Source organism: Gorilla gorilla, chromosome 9 (genome assembly GCF_029281585.2).
Source record: "Gorilla gorilla gorilla isolate KB3781 chromosome 9, NHGRI_mGorGor1-v2.1_pri, whole genome shotgun sequence".
Lineage (NCBI taxonomy): Eukaryota > Metazoa > Chordata > Mammalia > Primates > Hominidae > Gorilla > Gorilla gorilla.
This window is the reverse complement of record NC_073233.2, coordinates 21194517-21207942: the sequence shown is the minus strand read 5'-3', so window position 1 is coordinate 21207942 and position 13426 is coordinate 21194517. Positions and strand designations below refer to the sequence as shown.

At 36.4% G+C, this 13426-nt stretch overlaps 1 protein-coding gene across 2 annotated transcripts in view; it reads right to left on the bottom strand.

Moving 5' to 3' along the window:
• PDE3B (phosphodiesterase 3B) overlaps positions 1-13426 on the bottom strand; it is a 220183-nt gene that overhangs the window by 55591 nt on the left and 151166 nt on the right. For both annotated transcript variants that reach the window (XM_004050742.5, XM_055355866.2), the window contains one exon: positions 12812-12918. In XM_004050742.5, coding sequence (XP_004050790.5) covers positions 12812-12918 — 107 coding nt within the window. The remainder of the gene's footprint in view (positions 1-12811; positions 12919-13426) is intronic.

Sequence of the window (13426 nt, the reverse complement as noted above, 5' to 3'; positions counted from 1 at the left end):
TCCAGCTTCATCCATGTCCCTGCAAAGGATATGAACTCATCCTTTTTTATGGCTGCACAGTATTCCATGGTGTGTATGTGCCACATTTTCTTAATCCAGTCTATCACTGATGGACATTTGGGTTGGTTCCAAGTCGTGAATAGTGCCGCAATAAACACAGGTGTGCATGTGTCTTTACAGCAGCATGACTTATAATCCTTTGGGTATATACCCAGTAACGGGATGGCTGGGTCAAAAGGTATTTCTAGTTCTAGATCCTTGAGGAATTGCCACACTATCTTCCACAATGGTTGAACTAGTTTATAGTCCCACCAACAGTGTAAAAGTAAGAACTAAAATTCTTAATAGCATTTAAGCAAGTTGAGAATAACATCATATGTTAATGCAATGTCAGATCGCTTTAAAAATTACATGAAAATATTTCCAGCTCATTCATTCATTCAACAAATATTTAGAGCTTACTATATGCTGGAAAATATACTGGTTTTCACAATGAAGAAAAAGATACCATCCCTGAAATTCAATGAAGCTAGAGTGTAGTGAAGAATACAAACAAGTGCTAAGTGCTTAATAAGGGAACAAAACAGAGTGCTTCAGGAACACATAAGATGAGTCTATAATTCTGTCTATTTATTCCAGAAACCTTTGCTGAGTGCCTCAAACTAAAGCAGTGTGGATATATCTGGAAAGACGCAGGCAGATTTATAACCTTATTTGAAAATAAAGACCCAAGTAAAGTCTCATTCAGAAAGGAAAACAAGTAACAGTCATTAAGGAGCTACAACATTTTCAGGCATAGTGGTAAACACTTATAGATGTGTGCGATGGTGTCAACTTTGTTATGGTGCTCAGTTGTTTATTCAAACACTAGTATAGATGTTGTTGTGAAGATATTTTTCAGATGTGATTAACATTTAAATCAATAAACTTTGAGTAAAGAAGATTAATTTCCATAACATGGGTGGGCCTCATCCAATTAGCTTAGGGCCTTATGAGAAAAGACTGAGGTCTCACAAAGAGGAAAAAATTTTGTCTCAGGTTCAAGACTGCAACATTAACCCTGCTGGAATTTTCAGCCTGCCAGCCTGTCCTGAAAATTTCCTACTTGCTTGCCTTGCAAGCCCTCACAGTTGTGTGAGCCAATCTCTTAAAACAAACTCTCTCTCTTTCTCTGCGTGTGTGTGTGTGTGTGTGTGTGTGTGTGTGTGTGTATAAATATAATGTTCTTTATCTTTTGCCAATCTGATGATAAATAAAAGAGCACCGTACCTTTACTTTTTAATTTCCTCATTACTAATAAGGTTAAGCACATTTCATGTTTATATGCCATTTGTATAGTTTTTTTTCTGAAATGCTCGTTCAAGTCTTTTGCTAATTTTTCTATTGGCTTGTGGTGATGGACACACTCTAAGGTAGCATTAACCCTTGCCCCCTGGTGTTCATGTCTTTGTGTAGAAAACACCTGTGACTAGCTTCTTATCAAAAGAAAGATGACAGGATGTCACCCCTATGATTATGTTTCATTATGAATTCCATCTTGCTAGAGACTCACTCTAGAGATTCTTCTTGCTAGCTCCATGAAGTAAGCAGCCATACTGAGGAAGACCATGTGACAAAAAACTATGGGCAGCCTCTACGAACTGTGGGTGGCCCCCAGTCAATAGCCATCAAGAACCCAGAGCCATCAAGAATCCACAACCAACGGAAATGAAGAACAACCTGAGGACAACCTGAATGAGCTTGGCAGCCGATTCACTCCCAGCTGATTCTCCAGATGAGAACAAGGTAGAGCCAACATCTTGTTTTGAGACTTATGACACCTCAAACAGAGGACTCAGCTGTGTGTGGACTCTTGCACAAAAGCTGCTACATTTGTTGTAATCTGATATGCAGCAATAGAAAACGAATAGTTGTCCATAATTCTTCCACTGACAAAGTTCTTTATACAGCTGAATTCTAGTTCCTTCTCAGATGTTATTACTATTTTCAATTCTTTTTATATGACTTTTTTTTTTTTTGATGGAGTCTCACTCTATCGCCCAGGCTGGAGTGCAGTGGTGCACTCTGGGCTCACTGCAGCCTCCGTCTCTTGGGTTCAAGCAATTCTCCTGCCTCAGCCTCCCAAATAGCTGGGATTACAGGCACCCGCCACTACACCTAGCTTTTTTTTTTTTCTTTTTTTGAGATGGAGTCTCACTCAGTTGCCCAGGCTGGAGTACAGTGGCGTGATCTCAGATCTCAGCTCACTGCAAGCTCCACCTCCCGGGTTCATGCCATTCTCCTGCCTCAGCTTCCCGAGTAGCTGGGACTACAGGTGCCCGCCACTACGCCCAGCTAATTTTTTTGTGTTTTTAGTAGAGATGGGGTCTTACCATGTTGACCAGGCTGGCCTCGAACTCCTGACCTCAAATGATCCACCAGCCTCAGCCTCCCTAAGTGCTGAGATTACAGGCGTGAGCTACCACGCCTGGCCTTTATATGACTTTTTTCAATAAAGAGGTTATTAATGTTCATGTAGTCAAATTTATTCATCTAATCCCATATGGTAAGTATTTTTATGTCTTGTTACGGAAATTTTTCCCTGAAGTCATGGAGTGTAGCAGCACTGCATATTTTTTATTAAATTTATCTCTAGGTAATTGGTGGCTTTTGATGCTGTGGTAAATGGTGTTTTAAATTTCACTTTAACCATTTTCTGATAGTATAGAGTAATATAATTAATTTTTCTGTACAATTAAAATATTGCAAAATTTACTTATTAATTCTATTACTATATTTTTAGAGCCTTCTAGATTTTCCATATATACAAAATGGTAATCTGCAAATAAATAAAAGGGTTTATATCTTCCTTTCCAATATTTATTCCTGTTCTTTATCTTGTCTTCATTCATTGTCTAGAAATTACAGGATAATGTTGGAGACAAGTGTTTACAGTGAACATCTTTATCTTGTTTCCAAAGTCAGGAGAAAAATGTTCAGTATTTCATTATGTATTATGTTTGAAAAACATTTTTGATAGATACTTTATCAGATTAAAAATGTCCCCTCTATTCCCAATTTGCTTATAATTTTTTATCATAATTATCAAATTTATCAAATGAACATATATGAAAAGCTTTCTCTGTACCAATTAAGATGACCATATGAGTATTCTCTTTTATTCTATTAATGCAGTGAATTTTCGAAGGTTAAACAGACTTTATATTCCTGTAATAATACTTCCCAACATGGACATTATGGTATTATCATTTTAATATATTACTCAATTATATGTGTAACTTTTTGTTTAGGATTTTTGTATCTATATTCACAAGAGATGTTGGCCTCTAATTTTCTTGTAATATCCTTGTCAGGTTTCAATATTAGGGTTATGCTGGCCTCATAAAAAACCGGTGTTTCCTCTCTCCCTTTTCAGTGAAAGAGTTGTCTAAGATTGGCTGTGGTAAGCAGAATAATCACCCCAAAAGATGTCCATCCATATCCTAAACCACAGAACCTATATGTTAGATTGCATGGCAAAGGGATATTTAAATTGCAAATGGCCTTAAGGTTGCTGATCAGCTAACCTTGAGATGGGGAGATTATCCTGGATTATGTAGTTGTGCTCAATGTAATGACAAGGGTTCTTGTCATTACAGGAGTCACACACGGCTGAGTCCTATGCCTAAGTAAAAGAGAGAGGCAGACATAAAAGAGCCAGAGAGATGGCAGCATCAGGATTCAGACTGACATTGCTGGCAATGAAGATGGAGTAATGGGGCCATGGGCCAGGAATCCAGGCAGGCAAGCTCTAGGAAGGCCTCTGGAAACTGGAAAACGCAAAGAAAATGGATTACCCCCTAAAGCCTCCAGAAGACACATAGCCCTGCTGACACCTTGCTTTGGGCCCAATGAGATCAATTTTAAACTTCTGACCTCCAGAATTATAAGTATAAATTTGTGTTATTTAAGTCACTAAGCATATGGTAATTTGATACAGTAGTGTGTTAGTCCCTTTGGATTGCTATAACAAAATACCATAGACTAGGTATTTTATAAATAAGAGAAATTTATTTCTCACAGTTCTGGAGGCTCGGAAGTGCAAGATCAAGGCACTGGCAGATGTGGTGTCTGATGATGGCCCACTTCCTGGTTCACTGACGGCCATCTTCTCGTGTCCTCCCATGGCGGAAGGGATTAGAGAGCTCTTTGAGGTCTCTTTTATAAGGCACTCATCCCATTCATGAAGAGTCCACTCACATGACCTAATCACATTCCAAAGGCCCCAGCTCCAAATACCATCACACTGAGGATTAGGTTTCAACACATGAATTGGGGTGTAAGTGAGGAGATACGAATATGCAGTTTATAGCAAGCAGCTATAGGAAACTAAGGCATTGGATATAACCTTTCATAACAACATTTTCATTAAATATTGGGAAGAATTTACCAGTAAAGTCATCTGGACCTACAATTTTATTTGTAGGAAGGTTTTTAACTACAGGTTTAATTTCGTTAGAAGATATATGACTCGAGATTTTTTATCATTTTTGTATCAGTGTAATCTTTTTATATCAGTGTCATGTTTTCTTCTTTCTTTTGGTTTACTTTGCTGTGAAACTTACAGCTTCTTAAAATGTAAGCTTAACAGATTTTTAATTTTTCTCTTTTTTTGCTATAAATTTCCCAAGAAAGCACTGCTTTAGCTTCTTCCCACATTTTAATAAGTCCTATTTTCATTATTATTCAGCTCAAAATATTTTCTGATTTTCATTATTTTTTCTTCTTTGACCCATAGGTTATTTATAATTTGAGGATTTTCTGCAGATCTATTGAGAGATGTTTTCAAATCTAATTCCACTGTGGTGACAGAACATGCTTACATGTTTTTTAAACAGCCTTTTAAGATATCATTCATATACCATAAAATTTACTATTTTAAACTGTACAATTCACTGAATTTTAGAAATCCACAGAGTTGTGCAACTATCACCACTATCTAATTCTGGAATATTTCCATAAACTCAAAAAGAAACCCTAGACCCATTAGCAGTCATTCCCTATTCCTGTCGCTCCTACCCATAGTCACAGGTGACCACTGTCTTAGTTCATTCAAGTTGCTATAAAAAAAAGCCCAAAATCTCCTTAAGCTGATAAGCAACTTCAGCAAAGTCTCATGATACAAAATCAATGTACAAAAATCACAAGCATTCTTATACACCAATAACACACAAACACAGAGCCAAATCATGAGTGAACTCCCATTCACAATTGCTTCAAAGAGAATAAAATACCTAGGAATCCAACTTACAAGGGATGTGAAGGACCTCTTCAAGGAGAACTACAAACCACTGCTCAAGGAAATAAAAGAGGATACAAACAAATGGAAGAACATTCCATGCTCATGGGTAGGAAGAATCAATATTGTGAAAATGGCCATACTGCCCAAGGTAATTTACAGATTCAATGCCATCCTCATCAAGCTACCAATGACTTTCTTCACAGAACTGGAAAAAACTACTTTAAAGTTCATATGGAACCAAAAAAGAGCCCGCATCGCCAAGTCAATCCTAAGCCAAAAGAACAAAGCTGGAGGCATCACACTACCTGACTTCAAACTATACTACAAGGCTACACTAACCAAAACAGCATGGTACTGGTACCAAAACAGAGATATAGATCAATGGAACAGAACAGAGCCCTCAGAAATAACACTGCATATCTACAACTATCTGATCTTTGACAAACCTGAGAAAAACAAGCAATGGGGAAAGGATTCCCTATTTAATATGGTGCTGGGAAAACTGGCTAGCCATATGTAGAAAGCTGAAACTGGATCCCTTCCTTACACCTTAGACAAAAATCAATTCAAGATGGATTAAAGACTTAAACATTAGACCTAAAACCACAAAAACCCTAGAAGAAAACCTAGGCATTACCATTCAGGACATAGGCATGGGCAAGGACTTCATGTCTAAAACACCAGAAGCAATGGCAACAGAAGCCAAAATTGACAAATGGGATCTAATTAAACTAAAGAGCTTCTGCACAGCAAAAGAAACTACCATCAGAGTGAACAGGCAACCTACAAAATGGGAGAAAATTTTCACAACCTACTCATCTGACAAAGGACTAATATCCAGAATCTATGATGAACTCAAACAAATTTACAAGAAAAAAACAAACAACCCCATTAACAAGTGGGCAAAGGACATGAACAGACACTTCTCAAAAGAAGACATTTATGCAGCCAAAAAACACATGAAAAAATGCTCACCATCACTGGCCATCAGAGAAATGCAAATCAAAACCACAATGAGATACCATCTCACACCAGTTAGAATGGCAATCATTAAAAAGTCAGGAAACAACAGGTGCTGGAGAGGATGTGGAGAAATAGGAACACTTTTACACTGTTGGTGGGACTGTAAACTAGTTCAACCATTGTGGAAGTCAGTGTGGTGATTCCTCAGGGATCTAGAACTAGAAATAACATTTGACCCAGCCATCCCATTACTGGGTATATCCCCAAAGGACTATAAATCATGCTGCTATAAAGACACATGCACATGTATGTTTATTGTGGCATTATTCACAATAGCAAAGACTTGGAACCAACCCAAAGGTCCAACAATGATAGACTGGATGAAGAAAATGTGGCACATATACACCATGGAATACTATGCAGCCATAAAAAATGATGAGTTCATGTCCTCTGTAGGGACATGGATGAAATTGGAAATCATCATTCTCAGTAAACTATCGCAAGAACAAAAAACCAAACACCGCATATTCTCACTCGTAGGTGGGAATTGAACAATGAGAACACATGGACACAGGAAGGGGAACATCACACTCTGGCGACTGTTGTGGGGTGGGGGGAGGGGGGAGGGATAGCATTGGGAGATATGCCTAATGCTAGATGACGAGTTAGTGGGTGCAGCCCACCAGCATGGCACATGTATACATATGTAAGTAACCTGCACATTGGGCACATGTACCCTAAAACTTACAGTATAATAATAATAAATAAAAGAAAAAAAATGTTATCAACTTTTAATGGTTTTATTATTAGAAAATATTTATCTATTTAAACTTTCTGAATCTTATATGCTTTTATAATACTTTTAATTCCCATTTTGAACACCTAAATTGTAGCCAATCTGTAGATTTCTGTGTATATAATATGTAAGATGGAAATTCAGTCTTCTACCAGATAATTATAAAGATGACCCAAAACCATTAACTCAGTACTCCCTATTTTCTTTCACTGTATTAAAATTCCATCTATACCACCTAAAAAAAAAATACTTTAGTCTGGGCAATTTGTAAACAATAGAACTTGGCTGCTCACAGTTTTTGGAGGCTGGGAAGTCCAAGACCAAGGTGCCAGCAGTCTTGATGTCTGATGAGGGCTCAGTTTCTGCCTCACAGATGGTACTTTTTTCACTGCATCCTCACCTGGCTGACAGGATAGCTAGCTTCCTCAGGCCTCTTTTATAAGAGCACTAATCTCATTCACAAAGGCTCCAACCTCATGCTTAGTCATCTCCAAAAGGCCCCATCTCTTAATACTGTCTCATTGGGGATTAGGTTTCAACATGTGAATTTTGGAGGTACACAAGCATTAAAACCATAGCAACCACTAATATACTTTCTCTATCTATAGATCTGTCCATTTTAGACATTTTATATGAGTAGATTTGTACAATTTGTAGTCTTTTGTGACTGCCTTATTTAACTTAGCATAATGTTTTCAAGGTTCATTCATGGCATATGAATACTACTCCATTTCACTTTTGTGACAAAAAATATTCTACTGTATGGTTAAGCCACGTTTTGTTTAACCATTTATTGATAGCCATTTAGGTTGTTTCTAATTTTGGCTATTATGAATAATGCTGCTATACACATTTATGCACAAGTTTTTGTGTGGACCTACGGTTTCACTTCTCTTGGATATATAGCAAGAAGTAGAATTTCTGGGTCATATGGTAACTTCATGTTTAAAATTTGAGAAACTGCCAAATTGAATTTCATTGAATAGAAATATCTCTATGCCAGTACCATACTAAATTACTGTAGCCTAGTAGTAAGTTTTAAAATTTGAAAGTGGGAGTCCTCGTACTTTTTCTTCTTTTTTATTAAAGAACTGTTTTGGCTATTCTGGGACTCTTGCGTTTCTATACGAATTTTGGCATCAGACTGTCAATTCTGGCAAAGCTGAAATTTTGATAAGGACTGTATCGAATCTAGTGCAATTCAAAGAATATTGCCATCTTAATAATATTAAGTCTTCTGATCCTTAAACGTGGAATGTCTTCCAATATATTTAGGTCTTCTTTAATTTCAACAATATTTTATAGTTTCCATTGTAAAAGTCTTGTACTATTTTGCTAAATTTATTTCAAAGATTTTTTCAATGCTAACTGTAAACGGAAATTGTTTTGTAACTTGAGTTTTGGATTCCTTAATGTTAGCATATAGAAATAAAATTGATTTTGTATATCCTGCCACATTGATAAACTTATTTATTGGTGATAATAGGTTTCAGTGAATTTCTTAGGATTTTACATATACAAGCTCATGCCATCTGCAAATACAGTTTTACTTTTTACTTTTATTCCTTCTCACCTAATTGCCCTGGCTAGAACCTCTAATCCAATATTGAGTAAAAGTAGTCTTATTTTATAATTATTAAAACAATGTTACAATTTTATTTTATACTAAGTCTAAAATCCAATCCACTTCAGGGATAATTTCTATGGGTTACATTTTCTTTGGGTACGTGTCAAAAATTTCTTGTATCTTTGCATGTTTCACATATTTTTCTTGAAAATTGTACATTTTACATAAAATACTGTAAAGTTTTGATATCAGATCCCTCCAACACCAAAGGTTTATTATGTTGCTGGTTTTGTGTTTTCTTCTTTCTGATTATTTGTTTAGTGACTTACCTGAACTAATTGTGTAGATTCTGTTTCTCCTGCAAAGTGTAGTTACTTAGTTTTCTGTTAGCTTTTTCTCTTAAGTTTTTGATTATATTTTTAAGCATGGTTTCCTAGAAGTCATCCCTGGGGGGATCAGTATAATTTGGACATCAACCAATGAGCAGTCAGAAGATTACTTTTTTTTTTTTTTTTTTGAGACAAAGGCTCGCTTTGTCGTCCAGGCTCAAGTGCAGTGGCACACCGCAATCTCTGTCTCCCGGGTTCAAGCGATTCTCGTGCCTCAACCTCCCGAGTAGCTGGGACTACAGGCGCCCACCACCACGTCTGGCTAATTTTTGTATTTTGTATTTTTGAATTTTGTAGAGATGGGGTTGCACCATGTTGGCCAGGCTGGTCTCAAACTCCTGACCTCAGGTGATCCACCCACCTGAGCCTCCCAAAGTGCTGGGATTACAAGTGTGAGTCACAGTGCCCAGCCTAATCTTTGTCTTTTAATTGGCGTGTAAAGTCCAATTTTTGTTGAAAACTTGACATTTCAGATAATATACTGACAACTCTAGTCAGATCCCTTCCTCTACCCCAAAGGTGTATATTTAATGTAATAAAGTGTGTTTAATCCACCATGCTGCTATTTATTTTTTGTGTGTTTCTTCTGTTTTTGCTTTTCTTTTCTCAGATTCTTTTGAATTATTCAAGCTTTTTTTAATCATGCCATTTTACCTCCTTATAAGCTTTTTAGTTATATCTTTTTCTACTGGTTTTTTAATTGGCCCCTTGAATATTACAATGTTCATCTTTGAATATTAGCTTCTCTTAAATTAGAACTTTTTACTGTTTTTCAAGCATTGCTAGTACCTTACGACAAATTTAATTCCATTTACCCCTTGACTACCCTCTATGCTATTGTTATCATATATTTGACTTTTATGTATTTCATAAATGCTAAAAGAAAGTTATTATTGTGTTTACCCATCAATTTTTTTTTATTATTATTATACTTTAAGTTCTAGGATACATGTGCACAATGTGCAGGTTTGCTACATAGGTATACACATGCCATGGTGGTTTGCTGCATGCATCAACTCGTCATATACATTAGGTATTTCTCTTAACGCTATCCCTCCCCCAGCCCCCCAGCCTCAGATTGGTCCCAGTGTGTGATGTTCCTCTCCCTGTGTCCATGTGTTCTCATTTTTCAACTCCCACTTATGAGTGAGAACATGCGGTGTTTAGTTTTCTGTTCTTGTGATGGTTTGCTAATGATGGTTTCCAGCTTCATCCACATCCCTGCAAAGGACATGAACTCATCCTTTTTTATGGCTGCATAGTATTCCATGGTGTATATGTGCCACATTTTCTTTATTCAGTCTATTATTGATGGACATTTGGGTTGGTTCCAAGTCTTTGCTATTGTGAACACTGCCACAATAAACATACATGTGTATGTGTCTTTATAGTAGCATGATTTTTTTTTTTTTTGAGACAGAGTCTCGCTCTGTCACCCAGGCTGGAGTGCAGTGGCACGATCTCAGCTCACTGCAAGCTCTGCCTTCCAGGTTCATGCCATTCTCCTGCCTCAGCCTCCCGAGTAGCTGCAACTACAGGCACCCGCCACCATGCCCAGCTGATTTTTTTTTTTTTTTGTATTTTTAGTAGAGACGGGGTTTCACCGTGGTCTCGATCTCCTGACCTCGTGATCCGACTGCCTTGGCCTCCCAAAGTGCTGGGATTACAGGCGTGCACCACCACGCCCAGCCACATGATTTACAATCCTTTGGGTATATACCCAGTAATGGGATTGCTGGGTCAAATGGTATTTCTTGTTCTAGATCCTTGAGGAATCGCCACACTGTCTTCCACACTGGTTGAACTAATTTACAGTCCCACCAACTGTGTAAAAGCCTTCCTATTTCTCCACATCCTCTCCAGCATCTGTTGTTTCCTGACTTTTTAGTGATCGCCATTCTAACTGGCGTGAGATATTATCTCATTGTGGTTTTGATTTGCATTTCTCTGATGACCAGGGATAATGAGCATTTTTTCATATGTCTGTTGGCTGCAAAAATGTCTTCTTTTGAGAAGTGTCTATTCATATCTTTTGCCAACTTTTTGACCCCTCAACACTTTTTAATCCTCACCCATCTATTTAGCCTTACCAGTGCTTTTGGTTTGTTCTTGCAGTTCCATGCTTCAATCTGGATAATTTTCCTCCTGCCTAAGAAACTTCCTTTACTGAATCTTAGTAGCACAGGTCTGCCACCTACAAATTGTTTCAGCTTTTGTTTGTTTGAAAAAAATGTACGTTTTTCTACTTCTCATCTGATTTACTAAAAGATTTTTTCCAGATTTACTGAGGTATAATTGACAAAAACTGCATGTATTCAAGGTGTACAACATAATGACTTGATTTACATTTTTACTGTGAAATGATTATGACAGTCAAATTAACTAACATACCCATCACCACAGTTACTGTTGCAGGGGAGTGAGAACACTAAAAAAAAATTTTATTCCTATTTAATTTTTCAAGAATATTTCTTCATTGGATAAAGAATTCTATGTTGTCAAGTTTTATTCTTTCCACACTTTTTCAAATATGCCATTCCATTGTCTTTGGAGTTCACAGTTGCTGTTAACAAGTCACTGTCAGTATTATTATTGTTGTTCCTTGAAAACTAAAAACAACCTTGCTTGGTTGCTTTTGAAACTTTTTTCTTTATAATTTGGAGGCTTGATTCATACATCTAGCTGTGATTTTCTTGTATTTATCCTGCTTGGGGTTCACTGCACTTTATGAATTTGTTGTTTGCTTTCTTTTATTAGTTTTGCGAAGTTATTCTGTCCTTTTGTTTCTCTCCTTTCCTTCTGGAACTTCAGTCACACATATTTTAGAACTTCTGTGTCTCATATGTCTTTTAAACTTTGTTCTGTTATTTATGTATTTTTCCTTCTCTGTGCTTCAGTTTGGGTATTTTCTATTTCTCTGTCTTCAAGTTCACTACTTTTGTATTCTGTTGTATCCAATCCATTCTTAAACCCTTGAATAAGCTTTTAATTTAATCAAGTGCATTTCTCAGTTCTAGACTGTCCATTTCTTTTCTATGTGTTCTAGTTCTCTATTCGAAGTATCCATTCATTTTGGCCATTATTCCTTCTATTTCCTTTTAAACATCATTGTTATTTTAAAGATTGTAAAATACAGCATCAATATCATATATAGATCTTTTTCTAGTGCCTACTTTTCTTGATTATCAATAATATTTTCTGATCTCTTCACATGCTTTATAGGTTATTGTGTATAAAAGAATTTTGTAATTGTATATCCCAATCACAAAATTGTACCTATGTAATATCAGCCATAATGTACTTTAAAAGCACAATATCAGTATTGCTTTGCTATTCCTATGTTGTATTTATTAAAATATCTTGCATCCAAGAGTTTTTAATCAATCTATAATCTTTTAATTAAAAAAATTCCTATCATAATGTTTTTCCAGGATGAAGTCATGGTTTTTTCTATTCTAACACTAAAATTTTTTTCTCCATAATTATCATTCTACGAAAAAAAAAATACTCTTTCTTGAAGATTTTCCCTTGTCCTGGGTCTGCAACCATTCAGGTTAGTTAAATAGTTATATATTTTATCTCTGAATCCCTACTGCTTAGCAAAATACCTAGTACAGAGTAGATGTTCTAAAACTGTTTTTACTGAAAGAATTAGCAAACGGTCAATTAGTAGCCAACCCAAACTGCTAAGTCATGTTAACTTATAACACATGAAATTGTATTCAAAATTAGCTATAAATATGTGATGAACAGTGTTTACACTACCATATACTTTGAGAACCCCCATATTTGAGTCATAAAGAATGATTTCTTACCAGCTCTTCTGAGACCTACATGGTGAGTCAGTGATACAGAAGATGACCTTTGCTTCGGGATAGTCAGTAGATTTGAATTAAAAGGCCCATTTAGATAGCATCCTTGACTAAAAGGGAAAAATAACAGGTTAAAATTTTTAAAAACCAGGAAAAGTTTCACCTTTTTTCCTCATGGTTCTCAATTTAATTAGCAAATATATCATCATAAATTCAGAGTTTGGGCCTCTAGTGCCTAAGGCCTAAAGCAGGAGTCAGCAAACTTTTTCTGTAAAGAACCTGATGATAAATACTTTTGGCTATATGTTCTCTATTGCAGCTACTCAACTCTGCCGATGTAGCACAAAAGCATCCATAAACTAAAATGAACAAATGGGTATGGTTTTGTTTCAATAAAATTTTACTTACAAAAAACAGGTTATAGACCAGATTAGGTCCATAGGCTGCAGACTGCCGATCCCTGGGCTGAAGTAGGTTATCACAATTACTTTGAAGGTTTCTTAAAACATAGGCTGCTGGTCTCATCCCCAAGGTTTCTGATTCACTAAGTCTTGGGTAGGGCCAGATAATCCACACTTCTAACAAGTTCTTATATGATGGAGTTTCTGATCCAGTGAC